We start from the raw sequence: 13,257 nt of genomic DNA on the forward strand, positions 1-13,257 counted from the left end.
CCTGCGGGTACTGCACCGGCGAGCCAGTGCTGACACCACGACTCTGAGCCGCCCTCCGCCCAGCCAACACAGAGGAGCACAGGCCCCGGGCGCGCAGGCCCGCCCGCCCCGGGAACTGCCACTGTCGCCGCCGCCGCCACACACCGGCCAACAGCTCCCGGCCCTCCTCGCAGGGACAAGCAGCCGGCGCTGCTCTCCTCGGGCCCCAAGCAATCGGCCGCCGAACGACATGCCCCGCCTGTCTCTGAGTGCTCTGTCGGCACGCTAATCGAGGTGTCGGTTCATCGGCTCGCTCGGCCTGGCGACGAGCAGGGTGGACGCCGTCGCAGGGGTGGTTTGGGCGACGGCGGCAGACGCCATTTTACAGGAAGAGGTGAGAGGTGCTGTGGCTTCGCTGCCTCCGGTGCTCCCCACCCGTACCCCGGGCGCGGTTTCGCGCTGCTTCCCCCTCCCCTGTTTTCCCGTTCCATAGCCCGTTGCGGGTGGCTGGGTGTGCAGCGGGTGGGCATCGCCGAGGTGCCTTGTCGGGGAACCGGGAGGGCGGCCGTGAGGGGTGGCCGGTGCCGTCGGATCGTGAGGCGACCAGGAAGCCAGTGCGTTCGTTTCTCTTCCAGGGCAGCCGGGCCTCTCGGCGAGAGGTGTCCCACCGTCTGCAATGGCCAACGTGAGTAACGTGACCCCCGGCCTCACGGGCGTTGGCGCCGTTGCGGCCTCCTCCTCGGCCGGCTGCCGGCGCGGGGGTGGCTGCTAACCCCTCCCTGCGCCTCGTCGCGGTGCGAGGGGAAGCCGCGCCGGTGAAGCGGAGTGGTTCTCCGCGTTTTTGCGGGGCGCTTGCGTTTTATTCTCCCTTTAAAGCTGTCTTTCAGTCATCTTTCTTGGGGGGGGGGGGGGGGGGGGGAATGGAGAAGGTGTCGTTAATAAAAGTATAAGATAAACCAAGGTAGATTTTATTAGAAAGCAGTAGTATTGTCATTCTTTCTTTAAATTTTGGAAGCCAGTTTCAGTGGAAATCATGGTAGTAACCGAACTGAGGTTTTAAGTGCGGTGTGGGGTTTTTTTGTTATTTTTTTTTTTTTAATATCACGAGTTAAGATTAAATACTGCGGTTTGCCGGGCTGCTTTCAGACTGAAGAATAAAACGCCTGTTGCTGGTTTAGTCTTGCCACGGAGGCATGAATAATTTATTGATTTCAGCTGTATTTTTTCACTTGTGTAATGCTAGGTACGTAAATATTTACATAGGTGAGTCAGTCAACAGATCTGTAATTAACATTAGCATCTCCATGTTGAGTGATCGTGATTATACCCAAAAATGCTCTTTTCTTATAATTACATGTCAGCTGTAATTGTTTACATCTGGTTTATATGTAATATAATCATTATGCGAAAATTAGAGGAAAATATATTAAAGTGGAATCAGCTTGTTGTTGTTAAAGGAACCGTTTAAACCAGTGGTGTTTTAGCATCTTAAGCATCTTAAGGCCTTAACTGTAATATTTAAGTTAGAAAATCAAATGTGCCTCTGTGTGTTGGAGCTTCTATGATACTGGTAGAACTTACTAGGTACCATTTACTCACGTCTTTTGAGTGACCTTGTTGCATACATGCTTACTGGTAAACTCATGGATAAACTTCTAGAGAATGAGGAATACAGCACTTAAGGAAATACTCTTTGCATCAGTTTCTTGAACTAATTTCTTTCCCTTACCTGAGAAATAGGTTTGTGAACGCACACATACTATGGTGGGTGGGGTTTGCATTTTCCAGTGATGCATGCTTTTGTGCCGCTGTAGTCGAGACTATTAAGTTTTGTGCTAGAGCTTGGTAGTCTTTAATTTTTTTAATATTATACTTCTAACTCTAATTTGAGTGTATGATTGGTTAATTTTTGGTTGCACTTGTGTAAATGCATCGTGAAAGTTGTCAATCTGTTTTTAAAGTATAGCAAATCAATCAGGCTTTTCAGTTTAATTGCACCACATGGAGATTTCTTCTTAAAAAAAAAAAATCCTAAAAACCCCACAAAACACACACACACAAAAAAAATAAATCCCAGCACAAAACCAAAACAAACAAAACCCAAAACAAAACCAGTAACAATCGCTTATGTTACTACTGAAGATGCTGTCATTGGGCCTTGACAGACTTGAACCTCATGGCAAGGAGCTACTAGCTCTTTGGAACCCTCTTGTCGAGATGTTTGCATGCTCAGTAAGATAGCATTGCATCATTTTCAGTTTGCTACGGGGCTGAAAGCTTCTGAGAGAATCATCTTCAGCAGCTGAACGCTATATGGACAGTACGGCTCTGTGGTAGGAAACAGGTTTTCTGATGTATTCCAAGATCACAGAATTCATGAAGGCTTTCTGGCTTATCAGCATTTTCCCAACAATACTGATCTGTTTGCAGTAATGCTTGTTTATAAATACCTGAATGCAAGGAGTTTGCAAATCTAAATAATATTGCCTGCACTAACAAGTTTTGTTCATGTTAAATACTTATGGACTTAAGACCAAAAGAAAGAAGCTGAAGTTACCATACTTACCTGTTTTGATATGCATATCTCCCTGTATCATTCAGAGCTGTTGGGATGTGTCATTTTCTGGTGAGGAAAGCCACAGGGAGTATCTGGAGCGATACTATTTGTGTCTCCCTCCAGTCTTCTAAGAAGTAGGAATATAGGCTGGCTAATGTTTGTGCTGTCTTTCAAGGCAGATGTCTCTGGTACCAGCATTTGCTTAATTAACAATATTTCTAAGTGTTTCTACTAATCAATCCTGTGATTGAATTATGACAATCATAGAAACAATTACATGCATGAAAATAATAATGGAAACATTCCCCCTCTATAACTCCGTTTAGGTTGGGGGGTTTCAGTGGTGCTATTTAAACTTTTGAGGTTTTTTCCCTCACGTGAGGAGGCTTTTCAGTAAGTGTTTTCAAGGCTTTTTCTTTACTTAAAATACTATTACTAGTAAAATATAAAATTAATCATAAAATACTTTAAAACATGATTTTACAGAAATACAGTTAATCATAATGAGAACTGTAATATAATTATTGAGTGAGGATTTCTCTTGTGACCCTCAAAGCTGTACTTAAACTAACATTTTTTGCTAGCAGTATGTAATACTTATTTTGTTTTTGTCTTCTCAGGTGCTCTGTAACAGAGCAAGATTGGTCACCTACCTGCCAGGGTTTTATTCCTTAGTCAAAAGAGTTGTAAATCCCAAGGCTTTTTCTACAGCAGGTTCCTCTGGCTCAGATGAGCCTCATGTTGCTGCTGCACCTCCTGATTTATGTAAGAAAAAGCAAATTCATTTTCTTTGAATTCGTGTGCTATTGGAACTTTGCACCCCATATAAATTTGGGAATTCTGAAGTGTGATTTTTATGTCAGGGCCTGTGTGTTGTGATTACTTTGGTTATATATGGTTGTGATCAAATACATATATTTGTGTGGGAAAGGTTTTTTCTCCATTTTTTTTTTAATGATGTAATGACTAAAGCAAGACATTGACTTTTGCAGGTCCAAGAACTGTGTGGCCAGATGAAGTAATGGGTCCATTTGGTCCTCAGGACCAGAGATTCCAGTTGCCTGGTAATATTGGTTTTGACTGTCACCTAAATGGCACTGCTTCTCAGAAGAAAAGCCAGGTTTCAAAAAGTCTGCCTGATATACTAGCAGAGCCTTCAGCAAGTGAAAGGCATGAATTTGTAATGGCACAATACATAAATGAATTTCAGGTAAGAACAGGCTGCTTCTATGTGAAGCTGATATTTCTTGTTTTAAAATATAACTAATGTCTCTTCATCCTGAAAAAAAGATACAGTTGGTTTTCTAGATGGTGTTGAAAGGTGAACTTGACTCGGATGAGCAAAAGATTACATAGAACATAGCTGAACCTCCTTTCAGGAGAAAAATATTTCAAGGTGTGGGGTTCTTGGCTATATGTCTAGGCAGTGCTTAGTGAAATACCATTTTGGTAGTGACTTAATCACATGGGTATGGGAAAAGAAAACTTTCAAAACTTGCTGTTTATGAAGTCTCACCACCTTTTATCAAATAGAATTGGGTAGTTTTTTCAGTATATCTCATTTAACAGATCTAGACTTACATAGTTTCAACAATATTTAGATCTGCCCACTTAGTTCTGACCACCATTTTGAATAACACAGGAGAAACAGATGAATGTACCTCAACCTTGGGTCTCACAATGAGACTGCATGTTAGTGATGGCAGGGCTTGCAGTGAGTCAAATGCATTATAAACAGCAAGCAGCTTGATAATTGCTAGTGTGATCGCAACGTTTCAAGAAATGATTAGTGACTATTAACTGCTGACTCACCTTTCCAGGCTCTCTGAGTTTGTGACATGCTCTGACTTTGGAAGTCAGCTAGCAAATCTCCAGTGTAGAAATGCTGTGTAGTGATTTTTGTAAATGTGGCATTGTAGCAAAAGTGTTCAGAAAACAGAAGCATGCAGTGAGCTCACCAGACTCTGTTTTCAGCTCTTGTGGATAATACTTACCATACAGAAAATTTCTAGTCTAGTTCATTTAGTGCAAACCAGATGCACTGAATGCGTGGTCCCCTTGCTAGTGAGATTACTTGCATGATAAAATGCCCAGCGCAGCTGTTGCTGTCCAAAATAGGAGAAACTGGAAAGAGCAGAGGCAGGTTTTGCAACTGGTATTCATGAAGCAGTCACCATGAGTCAGTTCTGATCCATATCAGTGGTGTTTAGGAATCCATGAACAGCATTTAGCTAACGAAAATGTCAAGCTGCTCCTCTTAGGGGAGGACCCCAATTTGAATGATGGCATCAGCTGAATACTGGAACCATAGGTTGCTGCAGCAAGCTGCAAAAAAGCTCAATGCTACTGAAGCTCATGCACTAGTCCTTGAAACAGCCATAGAAATGTCAAGCTTCTCTGACCTCTGTGTACTTGAGATTCATGTATTAGTTTTATCTGAGCAGAGTAAATGGGCTTACCAGCCTGTCAATATCAGAAAGTGGAACTGATCTTTGGAAAATAGCCACAGTCTCTTGACGTAGCATACCTGGTAGGCGAATGGACTGTAAGTGGTGTTTAGACAGAGAGAATGGGAGTAGTAAAGAAGAAATCACAATGAACTGAGAAAGAGTAATCTTCTTAGTATGAGAAGCATCCTGTAGCTAGGAAGAAAAGATGTTTATAAGCATAACAGCATGGCTTGTTGGGTTTAATTTACCAACTTATCTGTCCCAATGACTTTCCAATCATAGTGCAAGGTATGTGTGGAAACATGTATTGAAACTGCAGCTAGTTGTCTGTTGTTTGTCTGTTACTGTGTTTATTTTTTTAATGCTTTGGGTTTTCGTTTTGTTGGGTTTATGTGTTTTTGTTGGTTTTTGTTCTTTTCTCCTGTTCTCAATCATTAACTTCTGATACAAAAGTGCTATCCACAGTGTGTTTTCAGTGTAATATTTTTCTCTAGGGAGAACTTTCAGTTACAAACACGTGTTATGTAGGATTTCATGTACTACCCAACATTTTAATACCAGTCTTAGAGAAACTTGCTGAAATTGATTGTAAATTATGGTATAGTTGGAGCTAGAAAAACTGCATTAAGGCATTTTACATCTATCCCAAAGGAGGCAGCTGTTGTTACCACCTTCTTAATGGTGTTTTAAGCTTACATGGTATATATCTAACTGCTGGTGCTCCAGATGTAACATACCACAAGAATCTGTTTTGGGGTTTTTTATGATGTTTGGATTTGGGGTTTTTTTGTTTGTTTTTTGTTTGTTTGGGGTGTGGTGTTTGTGAGGTTTTTGTGGGGGTTTTGGTGGTTTTTTTTTAAACTGTAGAACTAAAAACTATAAAAAAAATTGGAAATTGCTATTATTAGAAATCTGCTTTTCAAGTTAAAACAGCTAAAGCTGAAGATACTGGTGGTTCAGAGCTCTAGAACTGTCGTATAACTTTAAAGTTTTGTTCTTGCTCAGGTAATGTGTCTATCTAAAAGCTATCAGTTGGTGTTGTGTTGAATACTTAAGGCTATTCTTTCAGAATTGTGTGTTTCAAAAATGTCTGTATTGTTTAAGGGTTTAAGATAATATGATTACAATAAGATATAAAACTTACAATTTATGTACAACTTTAACAGGTAATACTTATCTATATATGTTCCACTTCCAGTAGTTGGAAAATTAAGACTCATTGTAAATCGCCTTTCTGTGAAACTGCTTGAGTGTATCAGTGTATCACAAAGACATAGTCTAGTGTGTAAAGTTATTCCTGTTACATATTAATGAGAAAGTTACAATTTTCATTTTTTTCAGGGTGCTGATGTTCCACAGAAACAGCAAATAAATAATGCTGAAACTTACTTTGAAAATGCAAGGGTAGAATGTGCAGTACAAGCTTGTCCTGAACTGTTACGAAAAGGTATATTTTCACTTTCATTGACAGCTAAGAAATTATAACTTTTTAAAATGCAAAAATATGTAAATAAACACACTGATGTAATTGATGCCACAAAATGTGTAGGAGAAAAGAGTAATCCAGAGTTAATACTTTCAAAAGAAAAATACACACTATAAAAGGAAAACTGAAACTTTGCTATTGACACTATTTAGTATTTCATATAAAATTCAGTGCCACTTAAATTCAAGATCATTTGGGGCAGGGAGTAACTTTCAGGGTTTTCTTTTGTGTGAGGTAGATTCTGGAGCTAGTTCACTATCCAAAAACCAATCTGACAAAACCAAATCTTTTTGGCACTGCTTCTTAGTAAAATAGCAAATTGAAATTATGAAACTTTCGAAAGCATTGGATTTGTATGTTTCTTTAATGTGCTCAAGAAGGAAATTATTAAAATTAAATTGGAGTAAAACCTTCTAATTTAAAAAGTGATAAACTGAAAGACAGAAGAGACTGAAATAATCTGGTTAAAATCTTGGTCTACGTGAGGAAGAGAGCAGACTTTTCAGAGACTTAAGGAAGAATGAACCTTTGGACTTTTTAATTCGGGAAAGGGCTTTTTTTCCCCACACTGAAAACAAGGCTCCATGAACCCTTATCATGACTTTGGCACTTCGTGTGCGTTCTTGTTTGTAGTACAAAAGATGATGTACAGAAAATCATGATGGGTTTGGACCTTTTCTGCTCCAGGTGATTAACTGCCACAACTCATGCCTGTAGTATACTGCTGATACTGCGTCTGCTGTCATGTCCTAGGAATTAGAGCTGAGACACTTCTACTGAAAGATGTAATGTAAAAATGAGTGCATCGTGTAATGTGGCTTAGCCAGTTCTCAGCGTGTGTGGAGAACTGTGGTGGTGTTCAATTCCAAATAATAAAATATTATTATACTTGGTTTTATATCTTCACAAAGGCAAACACTTGTTCCTGGAGCTTTTGTCATCTTGCAGTTCAGCAGGAGGTCTTGAACTAGCAAACTCTGCTCCCCAAGTTGCTTTTAACAGGACCTTAGTTTCCACAAAAGAAACATCAGCATTTCAAATCAGCATTTCAAGTCAGCACTCTGTTTGCCACACGTGTATTTCAATGAAAGGAGGTTTCTAAAGTAGGATTGATAATTTGTGTCAAACTGAAAAACTGTAAGTAAAATGTAAGAACAAGACATAATGTGCCGGTTTTACATTTTTTTAGATTTTGAGTCAATGTTTCCAGAAGTGAATACCAACCAGTTAACAGTATTAACTGTCACCCAGAAGACTAAAAATGATATGACCGTATGGAGTCAAGAAGTGGAGGATGAGAGAGAAATGCTGTTAGAAAATGTAAGTAGCTGACATTAGCATCAGCTTCATTTTGTTGGCAGATTAATCTTTTGTGAACTATGTGTGTATTTTGGTCTGTTTCTAGCTCTGGTAGTAGTATCTATTTTACTACTTAGAGGATTTTTGCACTAATTCTATGGTCTCTTACGGATAGAATGCCTCTTACTTTTTTCCAGCTTTGTAGCTTTTTGACTACATGAAGTATCTCATAGGACTATAAAATTCTTTATAGTGGGGTGAGTCAAAAGTATAAGGTAAAATAATAATACATGATCAATAAAATAAAGATACATGATCATTGTCCTGTTGCAGTTAAAGGGCAGCAACTATTTTCTCACCTTCATTCTGCTTTAATGCTATGCATTTTGCAGGATTTCACTGTTGCCTTTGTTTTTGCATGATGTAATTGAGATTCCAGGACAAGATCTATGGATAAAGTGTGTGCTTACTTGTAAAAAGTGGTTGCTCTGTTTTGGATTTTTTTTTGTGGTTCCCCCTCTTACCCCCCACATTCTGATAATGAATACAGTTAATATTTTTAGCCTGGATATCAGTTACATTTATTTCATCCTAACCATCCTGATGAATTTTGTCTTTTTACTCTGTTGCCACTAGATGTCTCATTGAAAATCACTTAATTTCGTGTTCTTGATTATTTTTTGTGTGTACAGCAGGTGTCACTGTTCACCACCGCCGGCATTCTTGTCTTGGCACCTCAAAATGCAATGTTTCTGTACATTATTTGTTATAATTTTTCTAAAACTAGTAAAAAAATCATCCTATGGGACTTAGATCTGTGCTGGTCATATTTGTGTTTGAAAATAGTGTGGTAATGTCCTTTTCAATCCTGTAAATTGCAAATGTAGCTTGTATGGAGCAGTGTTAAGGGCTCCCACAAAAAAGGAAGAAGCAGGCTGAAGGATCGACATAAAGAATACACACAAATTAAAATTCCCTTCATTTTAGTGTGTTCTTCTCTTTGAATTATTTATGGTCTGTTGGTCTTTGGCATTGTAATCTGGTCTAATTATATGTTAATTGGCATCTTTCTTCCGTGTGCACCTCCCTGTCAAATCTAATAGTCATTGTAGGGGTGTTAGGATGTTGGTTGTAACCTCCCGGCCTAAAGGTTACTAACAGCAAATTCACAAGAAAACGGTCTATTTGTTTGCTTCATAGTTGGTTAGGAGTAACTTTAAAAATACTAATTTAATGTGAGAGGCTTGTGCTAAAGTAATGAGGGTTATGTACAGCCAAATGTAAATGTTTACAGAAGTGAATCTCCAGTGTTTGTTAATCTTGTTCTAAGTGATCGCTGGAGGATTGTTACAGCATTAGATCAAAAGATGTACTGTACCAGAAATATAATGCCTAAAATGCTGTCTTCGGATGGCTTGTTTATATTTGTGACTTAATTACACTTGGAACATTGTTAATCGTCAGAGCCATCAAACCTCAAACTACAGAACAGCTTACTGCAAAGGATAAACTTTCCTTTTTTTGATCCATTAAAGAACTGAAGCTGAGTAACTATAGTAATATTTCTGTGAATTTGAAACTTTGAGCTGCTGAGGGCACTAACTGTGAGAACAATCTTATTTTTATAACTGAAAGTGAATAAAATATTATTCTGAAGTTAGAAATACTTTTTTTGTGATACTAGGAAATTTCTTTCACATTTTGAGGCAGTTACATGAATTCTGTGTGTGCTTTGTGCTGGCTCAGTCTTTTCAGCTGTTTAGATTTTTGCACTTGGTCTTCTTTTTCTGAGTGCATGGATGGTTTTAGAACCATCACAAATGTCAACTTTTGTCATTTTTGGTTTGGGGTTTTTTTGTTTTGTTTTTTTTTGTTTTGTCAACTATGCAGGCTTCTTCAGAAGATTTTTATGGGCCCCTGCTGCCCCTTGTAACATTGGTTGTAAGCTGCTGGTCTGGGTGATTAAAAGCACATAACTGAGGTCTCTTGTTGCTGACTTATCTGTGGAAAAAATGTGCTGTGTAGTCTGTAGGTTGTGTAATTATTTTGTGCTGTGTGTTTTGGTGTCAGTACAGGAGCACAGCTTTAAATCTACCTGGCTAAATTTTCTTCTGTATCTGGCAAGCAGGTAACTGCAACGTAACACCAAAGATTTAAGTTACCTAAAATGATAGATTCTTTAAGCTGTCCCTTCAAAGAAGGGAGCTATTTGATGATGTGTTGCAGAATAGGGAACTTCTTAACATCTCGCTTAATTGACAATAGTATTGCTTAATTGACAATAGTATTTTCATTTCAAAATACAGTTTTTATTAAAAATACTTTTTTTTTTTAATTAATGTCCTCCAGTGTAATTGAAATATGGTCTACAACTTTGACAACCAAATAGTAGGAGAGTTTGAAATCATCATCCTGACCACCAAGAATTACTGGCAGTAATTCAAGAGAATTTGTGTAAATTAGTGTAAAAAGTCAAATACCTATGGAACTGTTTGGTATCGTGAGGCAAAACTAAAGCGTTCTTTAAAACCATTTGTAGTGCAGGAAGAACTACATAATGTTGTCCTGCTGGCTGAAATAAGACCATAGGACAAAACTGTTTTTCATATATTTATAAAAATATATTTAATGCTACATTCGGTGTCAAATTTGTGGAGTTTAGGTGAGATCAGTAAACTTGTGGAAATAACACAAACGCCTGATGTAATGGTTGACTTCTTAAAGAGGATAACAGGTATGATTGCAATCTGCATGAATAATGAAAGCAATTGCATTATTTCTTGTACAAGCTGTTAATCCATTACTGACTGGCATGAGGAGCACTCGTAAATCCCGTATGATTGGAGTAGTCTAACGTAATTCTAATCCTCTTAGTAATATTTTTATTTAAAGTATGCTAAATTTCTTATTTATTAGTACAGGCCAAAAGAAATCTGTGCCTGATCGTTTTCAGAATATTATATGTACAGATGCAAATGTGTGTATATATGTATGTAACAAAAATCTCATTTGATATCCTTCTTTCCCTTTTATTTTCTTTAAGTTCATTAATGGTGCCAAGGAAATTTGCTATGCAATTTGTTCAGAAGGCTATTGGGCCGACTTCATTGATCCGTCCTCAGGACTGGCAGTAAGTTATGTGCTGTGTGGAATATGCAATGGGCACCGCTGTGTCCTAACTAGCAGTGTTATTTGTATTCTGTATGGGTTAAGTCCAATTTTTTCACATGACTCAAAAGCTGTTAGGGTAAGTTCTCTCGTGAATCAAAATAGGAGAGTAAACCTGCATTAGTTCCCATGCTGTGTCCACTGTCATTGCAGCTGGCACTTTGGAGAATGTTGTTCAGCAATTAAGTCAAAATATAGATAACTGTAGTTTTAGTAGTTCAAAGGCTCTTGGTCACTGCACAATAAGCTGGTTTTGCTCTCCCAAGGTAACTGGGTAGATCTGACGTCTATCTGTGTAGATGGAGAGTTTTAAAAAGTCTCTTAGCACTAGTTAATGATACCTTTGTTACATAGAAAAAATGAATAGCATGTTCCTATAAAACAGCATTAGCATTTGTTACTGGATCACATCAGTTCTCTGGAGGAGACAACAGTTTCATACGAAGACACCTGTGGAACATAGTCTTAAAACTTACAAAAAAGAATTGAAAAAGCTCCTGTCAAAGCATGAGTATATATATGCAATTTTGCCTGAGAACTGGTAAAACCATACCAGTTGAACATAATCGTGCCAAGCTCAGGTTAGAGGGTTTTTATTTAAAACCAGTATAAAAGGCAGTTGATTTATTGTGTCAACAGAGACAAATATGCCTAATGGGATGTTTATAAGGTGAACAGGCAGTTGAAGGTGTTATAGTGATTAAAAGCTTCCCAGAAATTCCATGCATTTAAAGAATAGTTATGGATCGATGAGAATGGGTTCTGTCGAAATCAGTAGTAACACCCTTACTGGTAATCTGTTCATCAGAAGTAGGCTTTTGGTCAGAAAATTCTTCCTGAGGTAACTGAAATACCTGTTCCCAATTTACATGCGTTTTTGGTCTTCAAAGCACCTTTCTTTACTGGGGGCTCATTAAAGAGGTACATGCCTCACAGAAGGGTTCTGTCCTTGGTGCCTGGAGAAGTAGCAGAACCTTTCCAAAGCACTTGAGTTGTTTTGTTTTTTTTTTTATATACGATTGATTAGCCATTAAAACACAATGGTATGCCTTCAGTGCTCTGTCAGCGGCAAAGGAGTATCTGTAAATATGGGGTACCGTTATAACCAGAAGTGCTCAGCTTATTTTCCTGTGCAATTTCATAAATAAAACTACATAAAATTTGCTCCAACAAATGTAGCTGGTACTTCTGGGCTTAGGGATTGTTTTAAAAAGGGATACTTCTGGCATTTTAAATGCCCTTGGAAATGTTCATATGAAAAAATTCCTTTTTTTTTTTGTTTTTTCCACCTAGTATTTTGGATCCTACACAAACAACACTCTGTTTGAAACAGATGAACGCTACCGCCACTTGGGATTTTCCATTGATGATCTTGGCTGCTGCAAAGTTATTCGTCATAACATCTGGGGTACTCACGTGGTTGTAGGAAGTATTTTCACTAATGCTGAACCTGACAGTCCGATCATGAGAAAACTAAGTGGAAACTACTAGTCTTCAAGGTTTCACAAGTTCTTGTGACCTTTGCATTCTCTTCCTCGATGATTCTCTCTAAGCATTGTCAGGAAATGCCACAAATAATAAAGTAGCTGTTATTTATTTTAGTCGTTATGAGTATGTGTTCACCACATGTGACTTAGAATATTAATTGACAGCATTCAAACAGATACCTTTATGCTACATAAATTTTAAGCTGTGAGTTTCTTTCACCTTGAGTGAGTTTAAACATACATGTACATAGCGATCTGCATACCCTTTTTAATATTATCTTAACTGTTTTTTCCTTCAGTGTCTGAGACATCTGTGCTCTTAATATTAAAAATCCTGATGCCACTGACGTTTCTAGGAATTTTGTCGCTTTCTGAAATGAGCAAGTGGCAAAAAAAAAAGTGTAGTAAGTAATAAGATTATTTTTCTGGAATATAAAACTTAATAGAAACACAGAAGTTATGTTGGACTAATCCCTCATTTGCTGTTCCAAAATGAGAATAATGAAGTAAGCTTTCAGTGGTCTCTAACTACAAGTTGTACTTCAGCAGGGAAGTGTTCACTCAAATGCTACATCCAGCAACTCAGTAAAAAAGTCTTCAATTACTCTAGAGTCAGTCATCTCTTAATGTTTTGGTTTTTTGGTTGGGGTTTTTTTTGGTTGGTTTTTTTGGTTGGTTGGTTTTTTTTTGTCCTTATGTTACTTTCTCAGTGTTAGCTAAATATATTTAATTAGTTTATATTTGTAAATGTAATTTAAAGTTGCTTTTGTAACTTTCTTAGGTCATTAAATACATTGTGAGGAAAGAAAAAAAAACGATAATAGGGCAATG

The 13,257-nt window shown here is 38.1% G+C and overlaps 1 protein-coding gene across 2 annotated transcripts; it reads left to right on the plus strand.

The window, feature by feature from the left end:
• The first annotated feature begins 330 nt into the window (after window positions 1-330).
• On the plus strand, window positions 331-13,030 carry MMADHC (metabolism of cobalamin associated D). Of its 2 annotated transcripts, none has more exons than XM_065671231.1 (8): window positions 331-373; window positions 615-664; window positions 3,157-3,301; window positions 3,529-3,746; window positions 6,328-6,433; window positions 7,662-7,792; window positions 10,815-10,901; window positions 12,233-13,030. In XM_065671231.1, the coding sequence occupies exons 2-8, from the start codon at window positions 656-658 to the stop codon at window positions 12,428-12,430; spliced, it is 894 nt and encodes a 297-aa protein (XP_065527303.1). In that variant the 5' UTR covers window positions 331-373; window positions 615-655; the 3' UTR covers window positions 12,431-13,030. The 2 variants fall into 2 exon arrangements, with proteins under 2 accessions (XP_065527303.1, XP_065527304.1); XM_065671232.1 differs by having other exon boundaries at window positions 362-380.
• The last annotated feature ends 227 nt before the right edge of the window (window positions 13,031-13,257 follow it).

This window comes from Lathamus discolor, chromosome 3 (assembly GCF_037157495.1).
Source record: "Lathamus discolor isolate bLatDis1 chromosome 3, bLatDis1.hap1, whole genome shotgun sequence".
NCBI lineage: Eukaryota > Metazoa > Chordata > Aves > Psittaciformes > Psittacidae > Lathamus > Lathamus discolor.